Raw genomic sequence first — 20,300 nt, 5'->3', positions numbered from 1 at the left:
ACATCAGTCCCTGCATTTGAATCAAGAGATGCTTTCGTTTGGCAGCAAGAGATGCTTTCGTTTGTTCAAAGTGTATTTAATAAGACAGAAGGAGACAGATTTCTGTGACAATTTTACAGCTCCGATCAGATTACGCTAAAATTAAATTAAAACAGCCTAAAAGAAGTGTTAAGTGCTGAAAGGAGAAGGCAAACAAAACACTCTCTGGGCTTTCAGAGCTGGGGCACCGATGTGAGTTAACGAAGATGTGAGTAATAAGATTATTCTTGAGTCAGTCAGGAGCCTGTCAGTGTCGGCAGGGGGGATCGAGTCGCAAGGCTGCAGGAGGGTGAGCTGCCAGGTGGAGATCAGCCTCTTTTGACAGAAGCCTGGGAATTTCCTCTCAGGAATAAGGTTTTTCCAACCTGTCAATGTATCGTGTGTGCTCGTAATTCTAGAAGCCTTTGAAAGTTTTGGTATTATTTTAACAAGCACAAATATTTTGGAAAGCAGCTTAGTCTTCCAGAACCCTGCCTGGTAGGTCACTGGTGGAGGTGTAAGAAAGCCAGATTCTTCCCTGTGTTGAAAAAGAACACATTTGTAATGTGTGAAAGTGTTTTTCTTCTCCAGAGGCCACACAGCCTCTGGCAGTTTCCTGCCCTGCCAGTCAGGGAGCTGTTCAAAAGGGGGTGTCAGCCCCACAGAGCACAGTTCATGGCTGGCATTCTGAAATAACAAGTTTTTAATGTTTCACCTCGGTGTCAGAGGGGAAGCTGTTTACTTTGACACAGATTTGAGCAACAAGAGTTGCTGTGTGGGACCTTCTGGAGGCAGGGGGGGAAGCAGTTTAACTACAAAGCCACCATGTAACCCCTTTTATTTTCTTTTTTATGTGCCTCTGCGAGTGAGCAGGAACATTACGGTGATAGAAAGGCTCCAGAGGTGTCTTAGGAGCTCTCAAGGAGTGCAGGGGGATTGTGTCCACAGCTGAGATGCCAAAGCTCCATTTTTTTTTCTCACAGAGGAATGGGCAAGCTGTGGTGGTCCTGGGCTGCAAAGCCAGGATCTGGGGGGAAAAATGCCCAACTGTGTAAGTTTGGGCAAGCTCAGCCCTCTTCTGAAGACGTGAGCATGTGCTGTGACAGAGGTTTCCATAATATGTCTCTGCTGTCAATACACAGCAGAGCAGGAGCAGCGTGCCTGTTATTGTGAGCGTGTTTTATTGGAATTCAATAATAAAAAGCTCCCAAATCTGCAAATCCTGTGTGTTTTCTTGAGTAGGTGAGCTCTTACACGAGCTAAAGCCATCCCTATCATACTGAGCCATTTATTTGTGGTGGATATGCAAAGGCTAAGCCCAACAGCAGCTATGGTTATTCAAGTGACAGGAGCTAATTTGGGGACTGTTAAGTGTCACTACATCAATTCAGCAAAGCTTTTTACTTTACATTTAAATGTGGTTTATCCCTATTTGAGACTGAGGGTGTTAAAAACCAGTAAGAATGCTGTTACAGCACCAAAGCCTGGCCAAGGAACCCAACCCACAGGATGAGAGCACCAAAGCTCTTCCTGGTGCTCTGTAGCCCCCCCCAAGCCCCCCACTCCTGGCGTGTGGCTTGAGCTGTGTCCTCAGCCCATGCTGCCACTGCCTCACATCAACAGCTGATGCTTTCATGTGGCAGTTGTTGGACAGGAGTTCTAATGAAGGGTAATTACGATGATGATCTTGTACTAATTGTGCACTGATTGCTGTTCTAATTATGCTTAAGCATTTCATAGCTATCTGCAATTTTGTCTATTGATGTAGCATTTCTTCTTAAATTCAAGCACTCGCCTGCTATTTGAACTTTCCTCACTGGGCCACTGAAACTTAAAACACTAATTTGGCAACTTCCTTTCAAAGAGCTGTAAGTTTTTATCGAAAAAAATGGAAAAGAATAAAAAAAAGGAGTGTTTTTCTACTTTGTTTTCCAGCTGGGGTTGTAACACATTGTTTGTCAGGGCTGGCCCAGGGTGGTGTGGCTTTTTCCATTGGGATTTTGGTGACAGCAGAGTGAGAATCTCTCACAAAGTGGCCACTCTGACAAAGTGGCCACTCAGAGGGGAAGAATTGGGAATTTTATTGAGACTTTCAATTTCTCTACAAATGGAAAAAGGCTATTTCACATTTCTGGATATTTCTTTTTTTCCTGAAACAAACATAGCGAACAATAAACTCAGTAAACCCAACTGTTGATGGGGAGCCCTGTTACCATAACTGTTCCACAGCTCCTGATTATCTTTGGAATCAGTGTCCCTGTTTCCCCACTTTTGCAGAGCTGTAGAGGTCTCTCCCTTGCCCCAGGTCACCGAGCAGCCTGCGGCCCCCAGCTCACCTCCACACCAGTCTGGAGGCTTGACAGGGCACCACAGCCATGTTAACTGCTGTTAACACCTACATCAACGTTTTAATAGTATTATATGAATAGATGAACTAATATCTTAGGAATAAATGCTGTAAATCTCAACAGTCCCCAAACTTAGGCCACAAAACACGGGAGCCCCTTCACAGATGCAGGCCTGTCATTGCCCGTAGTGCAACGCTCTCATTAGCCCCATGCTGTGGTTTAAGCCATCAAAGTCTTCCAAACTAAAATAAAATAAATAAATAAATAACGCCTTAAAGGCTTAGAAATGTCAAAGGCTTAAATGGGCCATAAAGGCTGGCCCTGGAGCAGCCTCTAAGGAGTCCGCATCCCTTACCAGGTGCACGGCGTGGGGAGCAGGCCGACAGCTGCCCAGCCCCTTCGCCCGTTTTTGGCTCTCTTGACGCTCGCTGGATGCAGCCCGGTCGCGTTCAACGCGTGGGGGGGCTCGATGCGTGCCCGGGTCCCCACAGGATCTGTGCCCACAGGCAGAAAGCCGCCGTCCCCGGCAGCGGTACCGACCCGACCTCGCCTCAGCCCCGTCCCGGCCCTTCCCGCGCCTCAGGATGCCGCCGCCCCGCGCGCCCGCCCCGCGCCGTCACCATGGCGACGCGCGCGGGGCGGGACAGCCGGCGCCAGGCCGCCGCGGTGCACGCCGGGAGCCGTCGCTTTGGCCACCGGCGTAAACAGGGCGGGCATGAGCGGGCCCGGTACGCCCGCGGGCTCCGGCTCCCCGCGGCCCGCCACCCTCCTGCGCCGCCTCCGACACAGGTGAGGAACCGCGCCCCCCTCCGCCGGGCCTCGTTTCTGCGGCGGCTGGCCGCGGCGGACACGGCCCCCGTCCACTGCCTCGCCACCGCCGTATTTCCCGCCAGGCCCCTGTGGGCCTCCGGTGGGGTCTCTCCGCCCGCCCTCAGCCCGGCTCCGGGAGTGGTTCTCCGTCCTCTGCCCCGAGGGGCAGGTGGGTGCCGGCAGTTGCGGTGGAGGAGCCGGACTCTCGCCTTCCCGCGAGGGTAACGGTGCTGCGCCGCGGGAGAAGCGGAATGTGGTTCACGGCGGGCTTTGGGGTCTCGCTGTGGGGCTAGTCCGGGGTCCCCAGCGGTGCCTTGGGCGGGGCACTTGGTTTTCTTGTACTTTATCATCTTCTTTCGGCTGGTTATCTGCTGGGGAGAGTACCGAAAGGTGCCTTTTTCGGTGACACCTGATTCCGATGCGTTCCCTCGTTCTGCTGTGCAACTTTTGTGTCAGCAGATGGGGTCGCTCCTGCCAGCGCCGGAGCCCTGTTAGTGCCTCTCTGAGAAGCCTCCTGAAGCGCTTAGGGCAATATTTACCATCCTGCCTTAAACAAACAAATAATACAGATGCCACTATTTCCGAGCTGCCTGCTTGGTGAGTGGATGTGTACAGATGCTTCTCTTAAGGACAACTTTTAAGTCAATATTAGAAGCCGAATAATTTAGGTATTAATGTGCAGGGGTGCGTCAGGAGAAAAGCAAGTGTTGGCTGGTGGGGATGTAAGCTTCTGAAGGGGCTTTGGCCTGGAGGATTTCAGTCACTGCTCAGTGCACAATTAGTGATGCTCCTGCCCTGCTCGCTGCAGTAACCACAGTAATGGGTGTCAGCACTATCTTTTTTTGCTGGCCAGAGGAAGTTTCTCAAGATCATGTATGGTATGCTGTTACGAAGCTGCTTTTTAAGCAGTCCCTGTTTGCTGTCTCATACTGAAGGTTTGATTTCTGTGTCTCGTGGTAGTATCTCAGCCGTACAGAATTGGCAGAAACAACACCCTGGTTGTGAATCGGAACTGTCATCTGCCTGCTGCTCAGATAAAAATGCTTCACTATTGTCCTGTTGTGGTCTGGAAGACCACTTGTGAACAAAGCAAGGATAACTTAGAGTTGTAAAGGATAAGAATATAGGCAGTATGCTTTCATTGTAGATAGATATTCAAGATGTTGGCCCTTAGTAGGGAAGACACCTGATTGAAATTGCAGCCATAGAAGATGGAGAGGGAAGATGAAAATCTGAGCATCCTAGACTGTGTGTGGCACACAGTTTAACTCCGTGTGCAGAGGTCCCTTCTGTTGGGAGTTGAGAGTCTTCATGATCCCAAGAGATGGCTTCCCAAGAGCCTCATCTGCCTGAAGCTGGGTCACATTTTTGTATGTTCTTCGATGTCTGAGTGAGGGCTGAGCTCACACAGCACAAGTGGATTACTCTGGGAACATAAGACATCAATTCCTTGGCCTAATTCAGTCACACCAGAAGATTCAGGAGTTATCTGGGGAAGGGGAATGACAGACAGGAAGAGTGACTGCATAAACTGTTCCCTGTAGAGACCCAGCCTGATAGGTCTTGTGGTGCTCACCAGACCTTTTACCCCTGGCTCACTGCTCTTGTATGTATTATGCATGTTGAGCTTGGTGGTATTGACAAGCAAAGAGTTATACTTACACTGGGTTGCAATTTACACCGGGTTGCAATTGTATGCTGCAGCTGGGGGGAGTGTGAAAAGCTGCCCCTAGGAATGGTGCTGCAATTCCTCTTCAGGATTTCTTGGAGTGATTCCTTTTCATATTTTGCAGTTTAAAAAGTTGTTAAGATAAAACTTCTGTTCAATCACTGGAGCATTTTGGCCCTTTAAGTCCCACTTTGGAATTCTGCAGTAATCTACTGTCAGGTTGCCTGTTCTAAGGCCTGAAGTACCTGGCAGCTGTTTCACTCCTGACTGCAACTCTGCTTTCAGTTCTTACTTGGGCTTAAGCAAATGAGCCACTGCTACTGGATGATGTCCCCCATCTGACTCTTGGTGAGCCAGGAGGGAGTTCTCAAGAGTACTTTTTTCCCCCCACTTGTTCTCTTAAGTCTGTTGATTTTGGTTTTTCTCTTTAAATACTCAGTTTCTGAAGTGCTTCAGAAATTATCCAGCAGGTATTAAGCTTCTGATAAGCAGTCAGCAGAGACTACCTTGAGACTTGAGCCAAAATACCTGTAACCCACCTCAAATGGCACGTTAGACATGTTTTATTTCCTAATGCAGGTACTTTATCGAATCTAAATAGACAAATTCATTCATGCATGGGTCTCAGTATATAGGTCAATGGTGTCTGTTGTGTGCAAAAATCATTAGAACTAGGTTAGAGGTGTCTAAGGTAGTAAGTGAAATGGGGCAGAGTTTGCCTTCTGTGTTTCATACCGGCCTGACCATGTTGTGATTACTCAGCACTTAATCTTCAGCTGTTGCTGATGAGAAAGGCAGTGAGGGCAAGGAAGTAAATAAATTATATAGTTAAGTGCTGTACTTAACACTGTGACTAAGGGTGCAATTAGCTTCCCTTTCCCTACAGTCAGGCCAGATGCCTCAGGCTAAGGGCCATTTGCAGTAACCCTGTACAAACACTGAGATGTCCTGAACAGAGAATGTACACCTGGTGGGATTATTAGTCTTAGAGAACTGGCATCAGTTTGTGTCAAAAGGGTGCTAAACAGGTCCCCTCTGACCCACTGTGGGACTAGGGCAGCTGGTCGAGGCTTGTGCAAGCTCTGGCCAGGCACCAGGCTGGTGAGGTAGATGTAGCTCAGAGCTCAACACTTGATCATGTTAGGCTGGTGTAGAAAAGCAACCACAAAAATACTTTCCTTTAAGGGAAGATTGTGTTGTGCCTAAGAGCTGTGCAATTTTCTGTGTTCCTATCTCAACAGGAGTACTGTTATTCCTACATCGTGGGTGTGGGACTGGAGAGCAAAGAAGCTGAGGCCTGGTATCTCAAAAAATACTGAGGCATCTTAGTCCTGCTGCTTTAAATGGGAGGTGAGGGATCAGGTATTGCTACAGATGGAAGGCTGGTGAAATGCCAGAGATTAGAGAGCTGGTGGCTGGCCAGGGGTTTAATTCTGCTCTCAAATCCCAAGTGAACACTCCTTCTCTGTAGGCTGAAGGTTCAGGGGTGTTTGAAAATGAGCCACCTGGATCCTTAAAGTTCTGAGGGTCACTGGTTTTGTCCATGTAAGAAGAAAGCTGATAACTGGCTGGTGGCACAGTTTCAGCCCAATGCAGAACTGTGTGAAGAAATAAAATTTTCAGGCTGAGTGCTTTGTTTTTTTCAGGTGATAAAGGAGGTGGGAGTGCAGTGGAGTGGCCAGAATGGTCCTTGCACTGCTTTGGCACATAGAAACTGAGCTGGAACTTGCTTGTTTGTGTGCTGTCTGAATATCTGTAGCTCAGACTAAGAAATGGGATACTGAAGAACCATGCTGGTAGAAGGGGAATGATCTCTCAGGAGCTGAGGAATGACCTGTGGTATTAAAGACGAGAAATAGGATCAGAGCCAATGGCTGTTTGCATCCACTGGCTCTTACATCCATCAGGATATCAGTGTGTTCTTCACTGAGTCATGAAAATTACTTCTAGAAGTGTAAAAACAAGATCTTGAAATCTGCTTTTGCTTAGCTGTCCATCATGTAAAAGGAAATTGAAAGGATGAGATCCCAGATGAAGCGTGGCTTTTAAATTGCATACATGACATGAAAACCTAATCTTGTTCCAGACAGTGGCAGGATCAGATGGGTAAAATGGATGCCTTGATCTCTCAGGCTAAGAAGTAGAAAGGGTGATTTTATTTTTTATTATTTATTTATTTTCCTCTTTCCTGGCTTTTCCCTGGGCAGGGCAACTGGGAGGAGGCAGCTGTGTGTGGCTGTGACATGGAGTGCACCAATCCATAGGTAAACATCCCTAGCTGTGTGGGCATGTCCAATCCCATGGACCTGGTTCTGTCACTCACACAGGAGCAACCTTCCTAGCAAATGAGAATTTCAGGTTCTTTTTTTTTTTTTACACAGTCACAGCTTGCATTAGGTTGGAAAGGAACCTCAAAGGTCATCTTGTCCAATCCCCCTGCAGGCAGCTGGGACACCTCAGTTGTGTGTCAGTTATGACACACAACTCGCATACACAAGGGACAGAACACCCCTTGTGCTTCGCTTAGTCAGCCCAGAAGGAAAGTTCTAAGTATCCAACTCTGAAGGCACATTCAGAGATTGCATTGGGTTGGAAAGGACCCTCAAAGATCATCTTGTCCAGCTCCCCTGCAGTCAGCAGTGACACCTCCAACTACCTCAGGCTGCCCAGGGCCACATCAAGTCTAATCTTGAATGGCTGCAGGGATGGAGCCTCAACCACATCCCTGGGCAACTTGCTCCAATATTTCACCACTCTTATTGTGAAGACCTTCTACTGATGTCCAACCTAAATCTCCCCTGCTCCACTTTCAAACCATTGCCCCTCATCCTATCACTCCAAGCCTTTCTAAACAGTCCTTCCCCATCCTTTCTATAGGTCTCCTTTCTTGCAGGCCCCCTTCAGGTACTGGAAGGCTGCTATAAGGTCTCCCTGGAGCCTTCTCTTCTCCAAGCTGAACAGTCCCAATTCTTTCAGCCTGTCTTCGTAGGAGAGATGCTCCAGCCCTCTGATCATCTTTAATTGTTATAATGTGAATCTACTGGAAGCCTCAATCTTGTCAGTTGATTACTTGTTTGTTTGTTTTGCTTATGGGGTGGCTTTTTATCTTCAGGTGTGTTTTGCAATAGTATCAGCTTTGTTCTTTTCTCTTCCTGCAAATAGATTCTCCTTGAAACAGATTGTGGGTGAGGAATAGAGCTTGTTCTTGGGCATTCTGACCATCCTATGTGTTGCTTTTGGCAGCAACACAACAGGTGGCCCCACAGCTTTTGCACAACCATAAGTATTTATGATGGTGACTTACATACTACCCTTTAGTAGGTTCTTGCAGGTAGCCCTGCCATATCTGTAGGTATACTTGCTTTTAATGGCTAAGTATGAAATATGTACTACATTTTAAATTGTTGCACACTTGGGTAGCATCTTGGGCCTGTAAGTTAGGAAAGAGTTGGGGCTTTTTGGAAATCTCTTTTAAGGTGTTGCTATGTTCCTATGAGAAGTTTTGGGGAGCTCTCCATTTGAACAAGTTCAGCTGAGTATGTCTTGCATTGGAAGTGCTCTGCTCTGGGACATGGAGTTGGGGGTTAAAAAGGGAGAGAGAAGTCCTGGAACTGCCATTCCTGGATGTAGAGCTCATCCTGGGGCTTCTGGAAAAAGTATTGGGAGCATGGGCAGAAGTCTCTGACTGTTTAGAATAGAATTAATCAGGTTGGAAAAGACCTTCGAGGTCATCGAGTCCAACCTATCACCCAACACCATCTAATCAACACTAAACCATGGCACCAAATGCCTCGTCCAGGCTCTTCTTAAACACCTCCAGTAGGTCTTGTGTGGATATCTACCTGTTCAAGCCATTTTTCCTGGTAAAATAACCCAGCTTTTGTTCCAGTGAGGAACAAAGAGAAGTGGAAGCTTTTGAGGTTGCTTTATTTGTGCTAAGCTCAGCTAGCAGACCAATTTGTAAGGCTACCAATCTAGCAAAACCATGCTCTCTCTTCTGGAAAGGTTACACTTTGTAAACTGCTTCATGTCTTGCATTGTGAGAATTTAAATTATTAAACAGTTTTATCTTACTATGTGCTGTTTGTTTTTCTTTCCAGTGAAGCCAAAAGGCTGGAATTAGAAAGAAAACTGATGGAGTACAAGAAGTCTGATGCATACCTGTAAGCTACTTAAAAGCTTCTTTTCTTGTAGTTACAAAAGACTGGTATCATGGAATGCTTTTAGAATGGTATCTTGAAGGTTTTTTTAGTAACAATAGATTTATATTAAAGTGTTTAAATATAATGCAGGATTCAGGTCTCTTAAGTTGTTGATGAAATAACTTCAGCAATAACTTAACTACCTTCCTCTAATCCTGAAATGTTGTCCTGGTCAAAACTAATGTGCAGCTTGGTTTTGTGCAGCTTTCACACAATCAGTGTCCTAGGGTTGTAGAAAGTCTGAAAGTGAGGAGGTCCTATAAGATATTTTAGGTTCTAGGTCTTGCTCCTTGGCCAGTTTCTATATTACCAATTCTAATGTAAATTGAATACACAGTCTGTTTAAAAAAAACAAACCACAAATATCTTTGGGTTATAAAATGAAGGTGGAGATTAAAGAGGAGAATGTGTGAACAGGTAGAGAAGCATCCCATGCACTTTATTTTCTCTCTTTCTATGATTTCTTTTAATGTAACAGGTTTTGAACTGAAGTTTCTCTGAGAATTTGGGCAGTTTTGGGGGATTTGAGTTGCATTTTCAGTGGTGATGTAAGCAGGCAGAGTGAGACTGAAAGATGCTTCTGGGTGCCCTTGGTTCGTATTTCCCCTTTGTTGGCACTAAGGCTTGCCCTGTAATCAGATAAGAAAATAGGTCTGTCTGAAAGTGAGTCTGTGTTTAGGGTGGGTGAGAACTGGTTTAGATGGATTTTCAGCTGGATTATTCTTGCCCTAATTTGCCATGTGGCCAGATAGCAGATAGCACTGGCACAAACGTGTCCAGAGAAGGGCCACGAGGATGATCAGAGGGCTGGAGCACCTCTCCTATGGGGACAGACTGAAGGAGTTGGGGCTGTGCAGTCTGGAGAAGAGAAGGCTCTGCGGTGACCTAATTGTGGCCTTCCAGTATCTGAGGGGGGCCTACAGAAAGGCTGGGGAGGGACTTCTCAGGATATCAGGTAGTGAGAGGACTAGGGGGAATGGAATGAAACTGGAGGTGGGGAGATCAGGATGGAGGTGAGGAGGAAGTTCTTCCCCATGAGAGTGGTGAAGCCCTGGAATGGGTTGTCCAGAGAGGTGGTTTAGGCCCTGTGCCTGGAGGTGTTTAAGCCCAGGCTGGATGAGGCTCTGGCCAGCCTGCTCTAGTGTGGGGTGTCCCTGCCCATGGCAGGGGGGTTGGAACTAGATGATCCTTGTGGTCCCTTCCAACCCTGACTGATTCTATAATACAAAAAAGGGAATGGCTTGGGGTGAGATGCCCCTTTTGATGGCAGCATGGCTCGGGGTTGGCTTAAAGCAGTTGTGAAACTGCAGCCATAGTGTTTGGATTTGTATGACTTTAGGAGGATGCCCTTCTAAATACAACTTCAACTTTCATTTATTGTGATTTAAGGAGCTAAAACATAAATCAGAAAACAATTCTGCAAGAATGTTTAAATATACTTATTTTTGAAGCCCAACCCCTCTGTTTAAAGCTGCAGCCATCCTGTCAGATGTATGATGCAGCTTTGGACAGTCTGTACAAGAGGTGCATCTTGCTTTCTTTTCACACTCTTGAAATACAGTTTCTTTGTCTCCTGTAGAATGAAACTGAAATACATGAAGCTGAAAAACTGCTTGAGAGAAGTAGTTGAACGACAGAATCGAGCTCTTCAGAGGAACCAGGCCCTTTTCAAGGAGTTGGACCAGCTGGAAACTCATCTGAAAACTTCAGGTTCAGCAATGATCCAGAAGATGGAAGTAACTTTCTATAAGACCTAATATGTTAGTGTTTACTGCTGCTACAGGGCTGCTAAATTGGTGCTGAGTACATCAAAACTTCAGGTGCCAGTTAAAACTCATCAGAGTGGAAAGTGTCCTTGCCCATGGCAGGGGGTTTGGAACTAGATGGTCTTTAAGGTCACTTCCAAGCCAATCCCTTCTATGATTCTGTATGTTTTGGAGTGCTTAACGTGTTGGGAGTGAACCCAAACTCTGCTGATACATGACGAAACACAGATAGTCAGCAATACTTCACAGAGCTCTTCATATGATCTACAGTCTCCTGAGTCCCTTGGATGTGAGGGAGAACTGAGATTTAAAACACAGGTGTGGATCATGTGCTAAAGGAATAAACCAGTGGTAGCCGTGTTAGGACAAAAAGACTGAAATTGTAGTAGTTTTGTAAAACTTTGTTACTGAACTGTTTTAGTAAGGCTTTTATTACTGAAGTGCATCTCAGAGAAGTGGTTTCAGGATATACTTCTGGTTTTAACATCTAAGTAGCCATTGTTTTGCCTCTGCTTATTGCTCTGTCTCTGTCAGCACAGGAAGTGTGAGAGTAAATAAATTCTGAGACAAGAAGCAGTTTGAACTATCTGGCCTAAAGCTGAGCTCAAATGAGGTCACCTGTAGTTCTATTACTAATCAGTCCCCTAGCAATTCTTGAACAGTGTGGTAAGGGAAAAAATGCTTCCTCCTGCATCCTCCCTAGCATCACTTGGGTCTTTGCTTTTGGTAACATTCTGTGTTTAATAGGAGAGATTGAAGTTACTCACAGTGAGAATGGTGAAATACTGGAACAGGTTGCCCAGGGATGTGGTTGAGGCTCCATCCCTGCAGCCATTCAAGATTAGACTTGATGTGGCCCTGGGCAGCCTGAGGTAGTTGGAGGTGTCACTGCTGACTGCAGGGGGGCTGGAGAAGATGATCTTTGAGGGTCCTTTCCAAACCAATGCAATCTCTGAATGTGCCTTCAGAGCTGGATACTCTGAAGTTTCCTTCTGGGCTGATTAAGTAAAGCCCAAGGGGTGTTCTGTCCCTTGTGTATGCGAGTTGTGTGTCATAACTGACACATTGTAGGAGTGTGGTAGTACCAAAGACTCCCCTGTTCTAGTTCTCACATAACTCATTTCTTTAAATTTACCACAACAGGTAGAAAATGTGCCTGGTCATTAAGTTCTAAAAGGAAAAATAGAAACTCTCATGAGGACAAATCATGGAATCAGAATTGTTAGGGATAGAAGGGACCTCAAGGATTATCTAGTTCCAATCCCCCTGCCATGGGCAGGGACTCTTCACTCTAGATCAGGTTGTTCACAGCCACATTGAGCCTAGCCTTAAAAACCCCCAGGGATGAAGCTTCTACCACCTCCCTGGGACACCTGTGCCAGTGTCTCACCACCCTCATGGGGAAGAACTTCTTCCTAACATCCCATCTGAATCTACCCATTTCTATTTTCTTTTCCATTCCCTCTAGTCCTCTTACTCCCTGACACCCTCCAAAGTCCCTCCCCAGCTTCCTTGTAGGCCCCCTTCAGATACTGGAAGGCCACAATAAGGTCTACTGGGACCCTTCTCTTCTCCAGACTGAACAGCCACAACTCCCTCAGTCTGTCCTCATAGGAGAGGTGCTCCAGCCCTCTGATCATACTCGTGGCCATCCAACAACTGCACTGTTGTTGTTTTGGTCTGCAGGAACAGTTGTCAAAAGTCATCTTGACTGTGCAGTGGTTTCTTCTGGGAGAGAAGCATTTGCCTTCCAGCAAGCCCCTGCTAGAATCTTTCCCTACACTGACTAGACCTAAGCAATTGGGGATTTCAGTACCTCCAGTATGTAGTCAGTCTGCCTTGATATTTTAAAATAGTATAGGAGGAAAAAAAAAGCTGTGGAAGTGAAAGAGAGGCATTTCTAGTAGTTCCATTGTGCAGAGATAAAAAGCTGAACTTGCTCAGGATCCGTTTTTAAGGCTATATAATAGGAATCTTTTATCATAACTCATAGCTGAGGTGCTTCCCATTTAACTGGCTCTTTCAAAGCCTTGCTTTGAGGATTTTTAAACTACCATGTTGTCTTGCTACTCACTGCAGAGCAATCTGGGGTGTTGCAAAATGACACCAGGTTGGTAATGATCTCAGGTTAAAGAAACAAGAATTGTGATGTGCTGATAATTTCAGGGAGGTAAAATCTGGGGAGGGGGGGAAGTGTTGATACCTGCTTTGAGAGCAGTGGCATTCTTCAGACTGTTTCTGTTCCTCTGACACTCCCCTTCTTTAACTTGCTGGAAGGCAGGAGGGAAGAAAACTAGTTGAGGCATTCTGAGCCCCTGTGATGTGGTACTGACACAACACTTTTATGTGGCTATCTAGAACTCACTTGTGACTGGCATTAACTTCTCTGAAATGCAGTCTGAATTAAAACAGGAGCAGTGTTCCCTGTACTGCTTTGCCCCTCTTCAGGGGCACTCACAGCTTGATCTGAGTCAGTAAAACTTAACTCTGGGATGCTCTTAGAAGGAGCTGTCTTTAAAAGCCTGTGTTCAGGGTCCAGAAAACATGAATGTACAGAGAGTAATTCCCCACCCAACTAGAGCTCAGCTACTGCCTGGTAATTCTTTTCTGTTAAGCCAGTTGGGTCTGGTGATATTCAGAGAGCAGCTTTTCCTTGCTCCAGCTTAGTAACAAGAGTTTAGACACAGTCCTGGATTGGGTATGTGAATTTTTGGTTTGAAATATATGTTTATTTTCCATCTTCCCTTTTTCTTTTTTCTTTAATTATTACTTTTCATCTCCCTTGTCGTCTTTAATTTTTTTTTTGTTGTTAATTCTTATTTTCCATCCTCTCTTTTTTATTATTTGAATGTTTTTTAACTACCTCTGTTTCAGACAGGGGAACTGGAGCTATGTTGTGATACTCTATTTCCCCTTGTTTTTAGGGGTATTTTTTGGGGTGTGTTCTGAGCAGCCCTAACAAACACACACCATTTTGCTTAGTGCTCTGTGCTGACATCCTGGTGCAAGCGCCAGTTGTGCCATGGGTTGATCTGCATGCAGCTTCCACTCATTGCTTCTACTCTGATGTTTCTGTGCCATCCTTTCTTTTTTTTTGGCCAAAGTTAGAGTTATTTTTCTGGGCTGTTGAACAAAGCACAGCTTACATATCCCCTGTGCTGTGGTTATGAAAAGCCCCCTTGTTGGGGATTGGGTAAGAATTATGGAGTGTGTAATAGTTTAATCTATCATGGAAGTACACAGAAAGAAATTATTACTCTTTTCTCTCCTTTTTACAGTGAGAAAATGCCCTTTAGGAGTGCTTTATCATAAATATGTGCAGAGTTTATGTGGCTGTAGATGACCAAACTCCTATTTTATTATTTTTAACCCTGTATTTATCTATTTCCAATTTGTTCAGTAGTTTTTGGGGAGTGTAAGTGAATTCACTTCAGCTGTCAGGAAAATCCAAGTAGTTGGTGACATTTGAGTTTATTTTGCATGCCTTTTAATTTTCCCGTGGCTGATTTTCCTTTTGATTTCAATTTGCATGTATTTTGTTTGTTTCTTAAAATTTGATGCTTCCAATTTTCTGAGCAGCTGCTATTACCTGGGAAAATGGAGCTGAATGCACCAGTGGAGTGCAGAGCTGCTGAAGTTAATTGTTTTGAAGATTTATTTTCATGCATATTACCTGATGCAGAATAGGTATTGAAGTGCTTTCATTCAGGGCTGCTGTAACTTGTTATTGGGGTTTACAATTACTAACAAACAGGATTAATTATAGGTGCTGCTGCATGTGCTTGGCTTTTAAGCAGTGGTTCCTCCTCTGAATGCATTACATCTGGTCAATTAAACAGTGGAGTGGAGGTGAGGACGTTCTGTGCAGTTGTTTGTTAGTCACACCACGGCAAGTTGCCTTCATGCTGGGCTGCTCTTTGTACATCTGCCATATATTTTTTTTGTCCTTAGAATAGCTCAGTGAGATGCAAGATGATGTTTGTAAAACAAAAACTCTAAAGCTCCTCTCATCCCAAAGCAGCCAGAGCCGTTGTCTGGACGCAGCAGCAACAATTTGATGTTAAAAATGCCAGTTGGGACAAAAATCGACTTCAGGCACCGAATTATTAGTGTTTTGTAGGATGCTAAATTACACAAATGAATAGATGTGTGTTAAAACTCTGTGCAGGCCACATCATTTGTTCAGGGGAGTGGGGGGGGGGGAAAAATAGGAGAAAGAAGTGATCTCAGGCTTTTTAAATAGTCAGGCTGAAAAATGGTGCTCGGAGGTTACGTTTCAAAGTGCACGAGCTGTGGAGTGAAATGTGTTGGTTTGTGGCAGCTGATTTTTTTTGGCCTTCAGTTTTACATAATGGATTTGTTCACGTTTAGGCATGGTATGGAAGAGAAATTAAAAGTGTTATCACTTCAAGAGGGTAACTTGTCAGCAGAAGGTGATGAGCAAGAAGAATGCAGTGAGCAGGTAATGCGAAGGAAGGGGGCGGGGGGGTGGTGGTGGGGAAATGTGTGTTATTCCCTCGCTGGGCTTTCCGCCGCGCCGCCGCCTGAAGAGGCAGGCAGAGCTGAAGCGCTCTCTGCGTGGGAATTTCGCTGTGGCATTTGTAGTGTGAAATATTGTTTAGTGCCTGAGTGAAGTAGAATCACCTGGGTAAAACGTGCAATTACTTCAGCCACAGAGCTAGAATTAAAAAGCGGGGAGAGCCCTGAGTGTTTGTGTGCCTTCTCCTGTTGGTTTTCGACAATTCCCGCGCCGAACGGTGTGAAAATGGTCTTGACCGAGGAGGAAATCTTCCTAATGACTGATATTTGTTAAGATGCAGCAGTCGACTCAGATGGTGTGTTTATAATTTTGTGTGTTTTGACCTTTTCTCAGAAGCAGCAGAAAGAGATTGCCTATCTCAGGAACAGACAAAAAAGACTGACAAGGAATACTTAAATATATTCTGCTATATATCTGCAGTAATGCAGGCCTCTAATCCCTCCTCCTATCTCCATATAAATGATACAGTTCAAGACCGTAGCTGTTTTCTTCACTAAAAGCAGTAAAGCTCTTTTAGATGAAATGTCTAAAAACATCTTGTAATAACTTGGAGCATGCTGGCAAGAGTAGTCACTTGTGACTGTGTGTGAAACCCCCTCAGCCAGCCGATATTGTAATAAGCGGCAACGGTCGCATCACTCCATTATTCAGAGAAGCCAACAGCATGCTTGTCCCTTAGGCTACAGCATTCATTAAGGAAAGCTTACTGGGCTGAAAGCTGGAAACAGATGATAACGGGATATGATTTTCATATTTAATGCATTCCTTGGAAGAGTATGTGTGCTGCAGATTGATAGAAGAATCAACTGCTACTTTACTAAAAGACTTTCTAGTTTGCCCTATAGCTACCGATGGAATCATTCAGCCAAGAAATTAACTTTTTCTCCTTTTACCTGCTTTATATATCTGCTAAGCAGGCTGCCTGGCTGCCAGTAAATGTTATTATGCAGTTAAATGTTTGGTATTTAAGACTCTTATCAGAAAAGAAACAGAGGCCACACTATTTTGTTTTTATAGTAGGAGGAAGGTTTGCGGTTTTCTTTCTTCGGTGCATTAGCGGTTGTTAAGCTGAGTTTATAGGAAGTTTTTCCTCACAGATTAAAAAGTTAAAAACCTTGAATTTAGAGCATTCTTTAAACTGTAATACACAAAGCAATGAACCTGAGCAACCTTGACCTATATAAGCAGGCCCCCAGCAGCCAGCGAGTCACGGTTTTAATCCAGCCACGTGTGGAGAGGTGAGTTTATTTTTCGCATGATTCTTCAATTAAAAGCAGCCTGTGTAGGAGATGTCATTTCTAACCTCTGGAGAAGTTTGCCTAAATGCTAGACCTCAAAGGCTCAGGGCATGAGTTAGAGTTGCTTTTAAAAGTGTTGGCAGGTTTTTGGGCAGTGCAAGGACTTGGCGTGTACCCAAATGTGTCACTTTATGTTGAGTTGGTTAGTAGCTTGATTGTGGATTCTTTCATCCCCTGTTCCCTCCTTCCTCCTCATTTCCCTCCATAAATACAAAGCTAAACTGTGCCTAAATTGTCTCAGATCTTACTCTGTGACTCCCTTATTATTTTGGGTTTTGATGGATTGTGCCAGTTTTCCACCAACTCCACCTGGCTTAAAATCTGCCTATCCTTATGCCCAGCATATGGGAGTTTGTTCCTGGAGATGTGGCACTGAGTCACTGCGAGCAGAGGGTGTATCCAGGATGCACATCATTGCAGCTTGGAACTGGTTCTGTTTTCCAGCACTGGTACCATAATGGTTTCCTTCAGGCTAGTCAGGATGCAGGTGATGGTCTGTCACCTCCTCAATGATGTGTCCTGGAGACCAAGATGGACATTCCTTGAACCAATCTTCTAGAGATGGTCGGAACTTGATGCCCATAAAATGGGTGTGAATGTTTGGTACTTCTGAGAGCCTTGGGATATGAACCTATTTGGACTCTCAGTTTTTATGGGAATTCTTCAACTCAGAAGTCATGTACCCAAATGGTGTTTGTCTAAAAAGCCCATGACTCTCCATGGAAAAGAGTCTTCTGAAGCCCAGTGTGAGGGCAGTGCTGTGTTGCAAGTTGGAGGAAATGTCTTGTAATTGAAGAGACCCTTCTCAGATGGCAGAGCCAGAGACCCTGGGCTTTGTGCCATGGCTTATTCAACTTCAAAGCACTTATTGAAGTATTCTGAAGATTTGGGACTTGGCATGTTTCTTCACCATGAGGGTGGTGAGAGACTGGCACAGGTTGCCCAGGGAGGTGGTGGAAGCCTCATGCCTGGAGGTTTTTAAGGTCAGGCTGGATGGGGCTCTGAGCAACCTGATCTAGTGTGAGGTGTCCCTGCCCATGGAACTAGATGATCCTTGAGGTCCTTTCCAGCCCTGACAATTCTATGATTCTCTGTTCAGCACTGAAGGCACAAGCCTCTGGCTGGGCTTTACCTCCCCAGCATTCACCTGGTCATATGCTGCTGGGGAAGACCAGGCTCTTTTGCAAGGCCTAATGGAAGGCATTTTGTTTATTTTATTTTTTCCCCTTATCTTTTCTTCTTTAAAACACTCTGATGATAAAAAGGAGTGGGAGCCTACACTCCACAACCCAAAAGAGAATTGCAAGTGTGCTTTGTGCAGAGACTTCATTTAACTCTCAGCTAGAGTGCCTTGAAATTCTGTCATTTTATTGACTCTTTGAGAGAAGCCATCTACATTTTTTACTGTATTGGTGGTAAAAATAGTACCTAGACCAATGTCACCCATCTTACTGTTCCTTTGGGAGTGCAAAGGGGATAAAGTGATGATTTTTATTTTATTTCTTTTTTTCCTGCAAAGAGGAACTTCAGAGATGGGCATCTGCTGTGACTCTGCTGAGCACTTGGACCTGTTTGAGTTGCAGTGGGTTTGCAACTGTACATCCAGGAACTGCTAAAGCCATAAAGTACTTCTGCTGGATGCAGTTTAAAGCAGCAAATCCAAGACCCAGAAAGTAATTAGGAGGAACCTGAGAGCACTGGGGATGGAATAAGCTGTGAACTTAATCTGAGCAGCAAACCTTCACTCCTTAAAAATCACTTCATGGCTTTTTGTTCTGCTTCTTGTTAGGTGGAATTTGAGCTTTTTTAATGGAACTTGGTCACAGACTAGACAAGATGCCTTTGTTTCCTTTAAGATGGGCTTGGCAGCTGACTTTGTATGGGAGGAAGAGGTCAGGCAATGAAAGAGGAGAGAGGTGTGGAGGTGACTGTAAATTGTCCTGCTGTGATTTGAGGCTGAAAAGTAAGCCCTGCTTAGTACAAACAATGGTCTTAAGATAGCTAATTTTGGCTTTGCATAAACTGGCAGTGACCTTTCTGTAGTAGCATGGCAGTAGCCACTCCTCCTAAATTGTTCTGATTGAGTAGGTCTGCAAAGAGAAAAAGGCAAGTGTTAAACCATTGGGGTGTAGAAGCACAGTGGTTATGCTGTTGGGACCTATCTTTATGCAAGTGCAACAGTTCTTGGAGGAAAGAGGCATTTAAAATGTTTCTGCTTGGAGCCCAAAGTTGCCTTGTGGAAATTGTGATTTCATCTGGGTGGTGTTGGCTTGAGTAGTTGGTCTTCCTCTTTACTATGACTTAACAGGAGAGAGCAGGAGGAAGATAATGTTTTGATTTTTGCCTTCTTTTTAGTTGCTTTGTTGACATGCTGTGAGGAAAGCTGGATATGTGGACAAGTAAATGATGGCAGATGTTTCAGACTCTGGGGAACCTTTCCTTGTCCTCTTGCCTTCTGCAGAAGTCCATGAGGAGGTAGCTTGGAGCAGCTAATGTGTGTGGTTCCAGAAAGGCCAGCTATACCATGGACACTGCAGCAGGCGTCTGAGGGATCCTGCCTTGGCTTTGAGATGCTGTGGTGCCTGCACTACAGGCTGCTAACTGCTGTACAGTCATGCACAAGTAGAGCACAGTGGTTCCTCTGGGGTCAGTAGCTTCCAGGCATTTTCAGTGACTTTGGTGGCTAGCTCTGAATGCTGTTCTTTGGTCAAGGGGCTTAAAAAACTTTGCAGGTCTAATCTTAAAGTGAAAACCTGTGGCATAGTAAGGTCTTCAATCCCCACAAAACCCAGTTACTGTTCAGATTAGTTTGAGTCCTTCATGAAACTCAGTCCCTTTTAGTCAGGTTGGGGATGCAGTGCCTGGTTTTTTAAGCTCATGTTGCTTCAGCTGAGCTCTGAGCCCTTGTTTTCACAGTAGGATCCAAGAAATGAATGTCAGGTGTTTTTCTATATTATCATCATTATACAATACTTGAATCATGTGACACTTTTCTCTCCAGAAACCAATGTGCCATCCTCTAGGAGCTCTGTTTGCAGCACACTGCCTGTTTGTTAAGCCATTTCCCACCCTGTGTTTCTTCAGATGCTGCAGATTGGAAGACCAACAGGAATCAGCACCCAGCCAGCCATGCCAAGAGGACTGCATCACCTAGCAGCAGTCTTTATGGCTCACCAGACATCAGCTGTCATGGATGCTGGGGGTTTGGGCATGCAGCAGAAACCCCTCCAGATCAGAAGCAGTTTCCTGGCATCAGATCTGCCTTTGTGCTCTCCATCACCTGTAAGACTAGGTCCAGAGAGCAGAAGCACTGATTTAACAAATGATGCATCACTAGAGGAAGCAGTGAAACATGGGGACCTGGCTGACAGTGAGGAAAGCTCTGAGCAGCTCATCTCCTCAGCATCTAGTCCTAAACCAGCCACTCATGAGGAGGAACAGCCACGAGGAGTCGTCCCAGGTACAGTGGGATTGGTTGAAGCATGGTGGCACTCTTCTTTGGTTTATTTTGTTTTGTGGACTTGCTGGATCTGGTCCTGTTCAGGTGGTTCTTAACTGCTTTCCCATGTTGGTCTGAGTCTTGCTCCAAGAGGTTTAATGTGAACCTGCCTCACTGCATCACTTTTGTTTCAGATTGATTTTCTTCTCA

At 45.2% G+C, this 20,300-nt stretch overlaps 1 protein-coding gene across 3 annotated transcripts; it reads left to right on the top strand.

Annotated features, from left to right (window-relative positions):
- Nucleotides 1–3,039: 3,039 nt before the first annotated feature.
- KIZ (kizuna centrosomal protein) lies at nt 3,040–20,104 on the top strand. 3 transcript variants are annotated; one of them, XR_008463170.1, is made up of 5 exons: nt 3,040–3,155; nt 8,946–9,008; nt 10,627–10,807; nt 15,185–15,275; nt 19,736–20,104. XR_008463170.1 is itself a non-coding variant. In XM_054179707.1 (5 exons), the coding sequence occupies exons 1-4, from the start codon at nt 3,082–3,084 to the stop codon at nt 15,230–15,232; spliced, it is 342 nt and encodes a 113-aa protein (XP_054035682.1). In that variant the 5' UTR covers nt 3,046–3,081; the 3' UTR covers nt 15,233–15,275; nt 19,736–20,104. The 3 variants fall into 3 exon arrangements, 1 of the variants encoding a protein (XP_054035682.1); XR_008463169.1 differs by having other exon boundaries at nt 3,046–3,155; nt 10,627–10,757; XM_054179707.1 differs by having other exon boundaries at nt 3,046–3,155; nt 10,627–10,783.
- Nucleotides 20,105–20,300: the final 196 nt, after the last annotated feature.

Source organism: Dryobates pubescens, chromosome 3 (genome assembly GCF_014839835.1).
Source record: "Dryobates pubescens isolate bDryPub1 chromosome 3, bDryPub1.pri, whole genome shotgun sequence".
Classification (NCBI taxonomy): domain Eukaryota; kingdom Metazoa; phylum Chordata; class Aves; order Piciformes; family Picidae; genus Dryobates; species Dryobates pubescens.
This window is presented reverse-complemented; position numbering and strand designations above follow the sequence as displayed.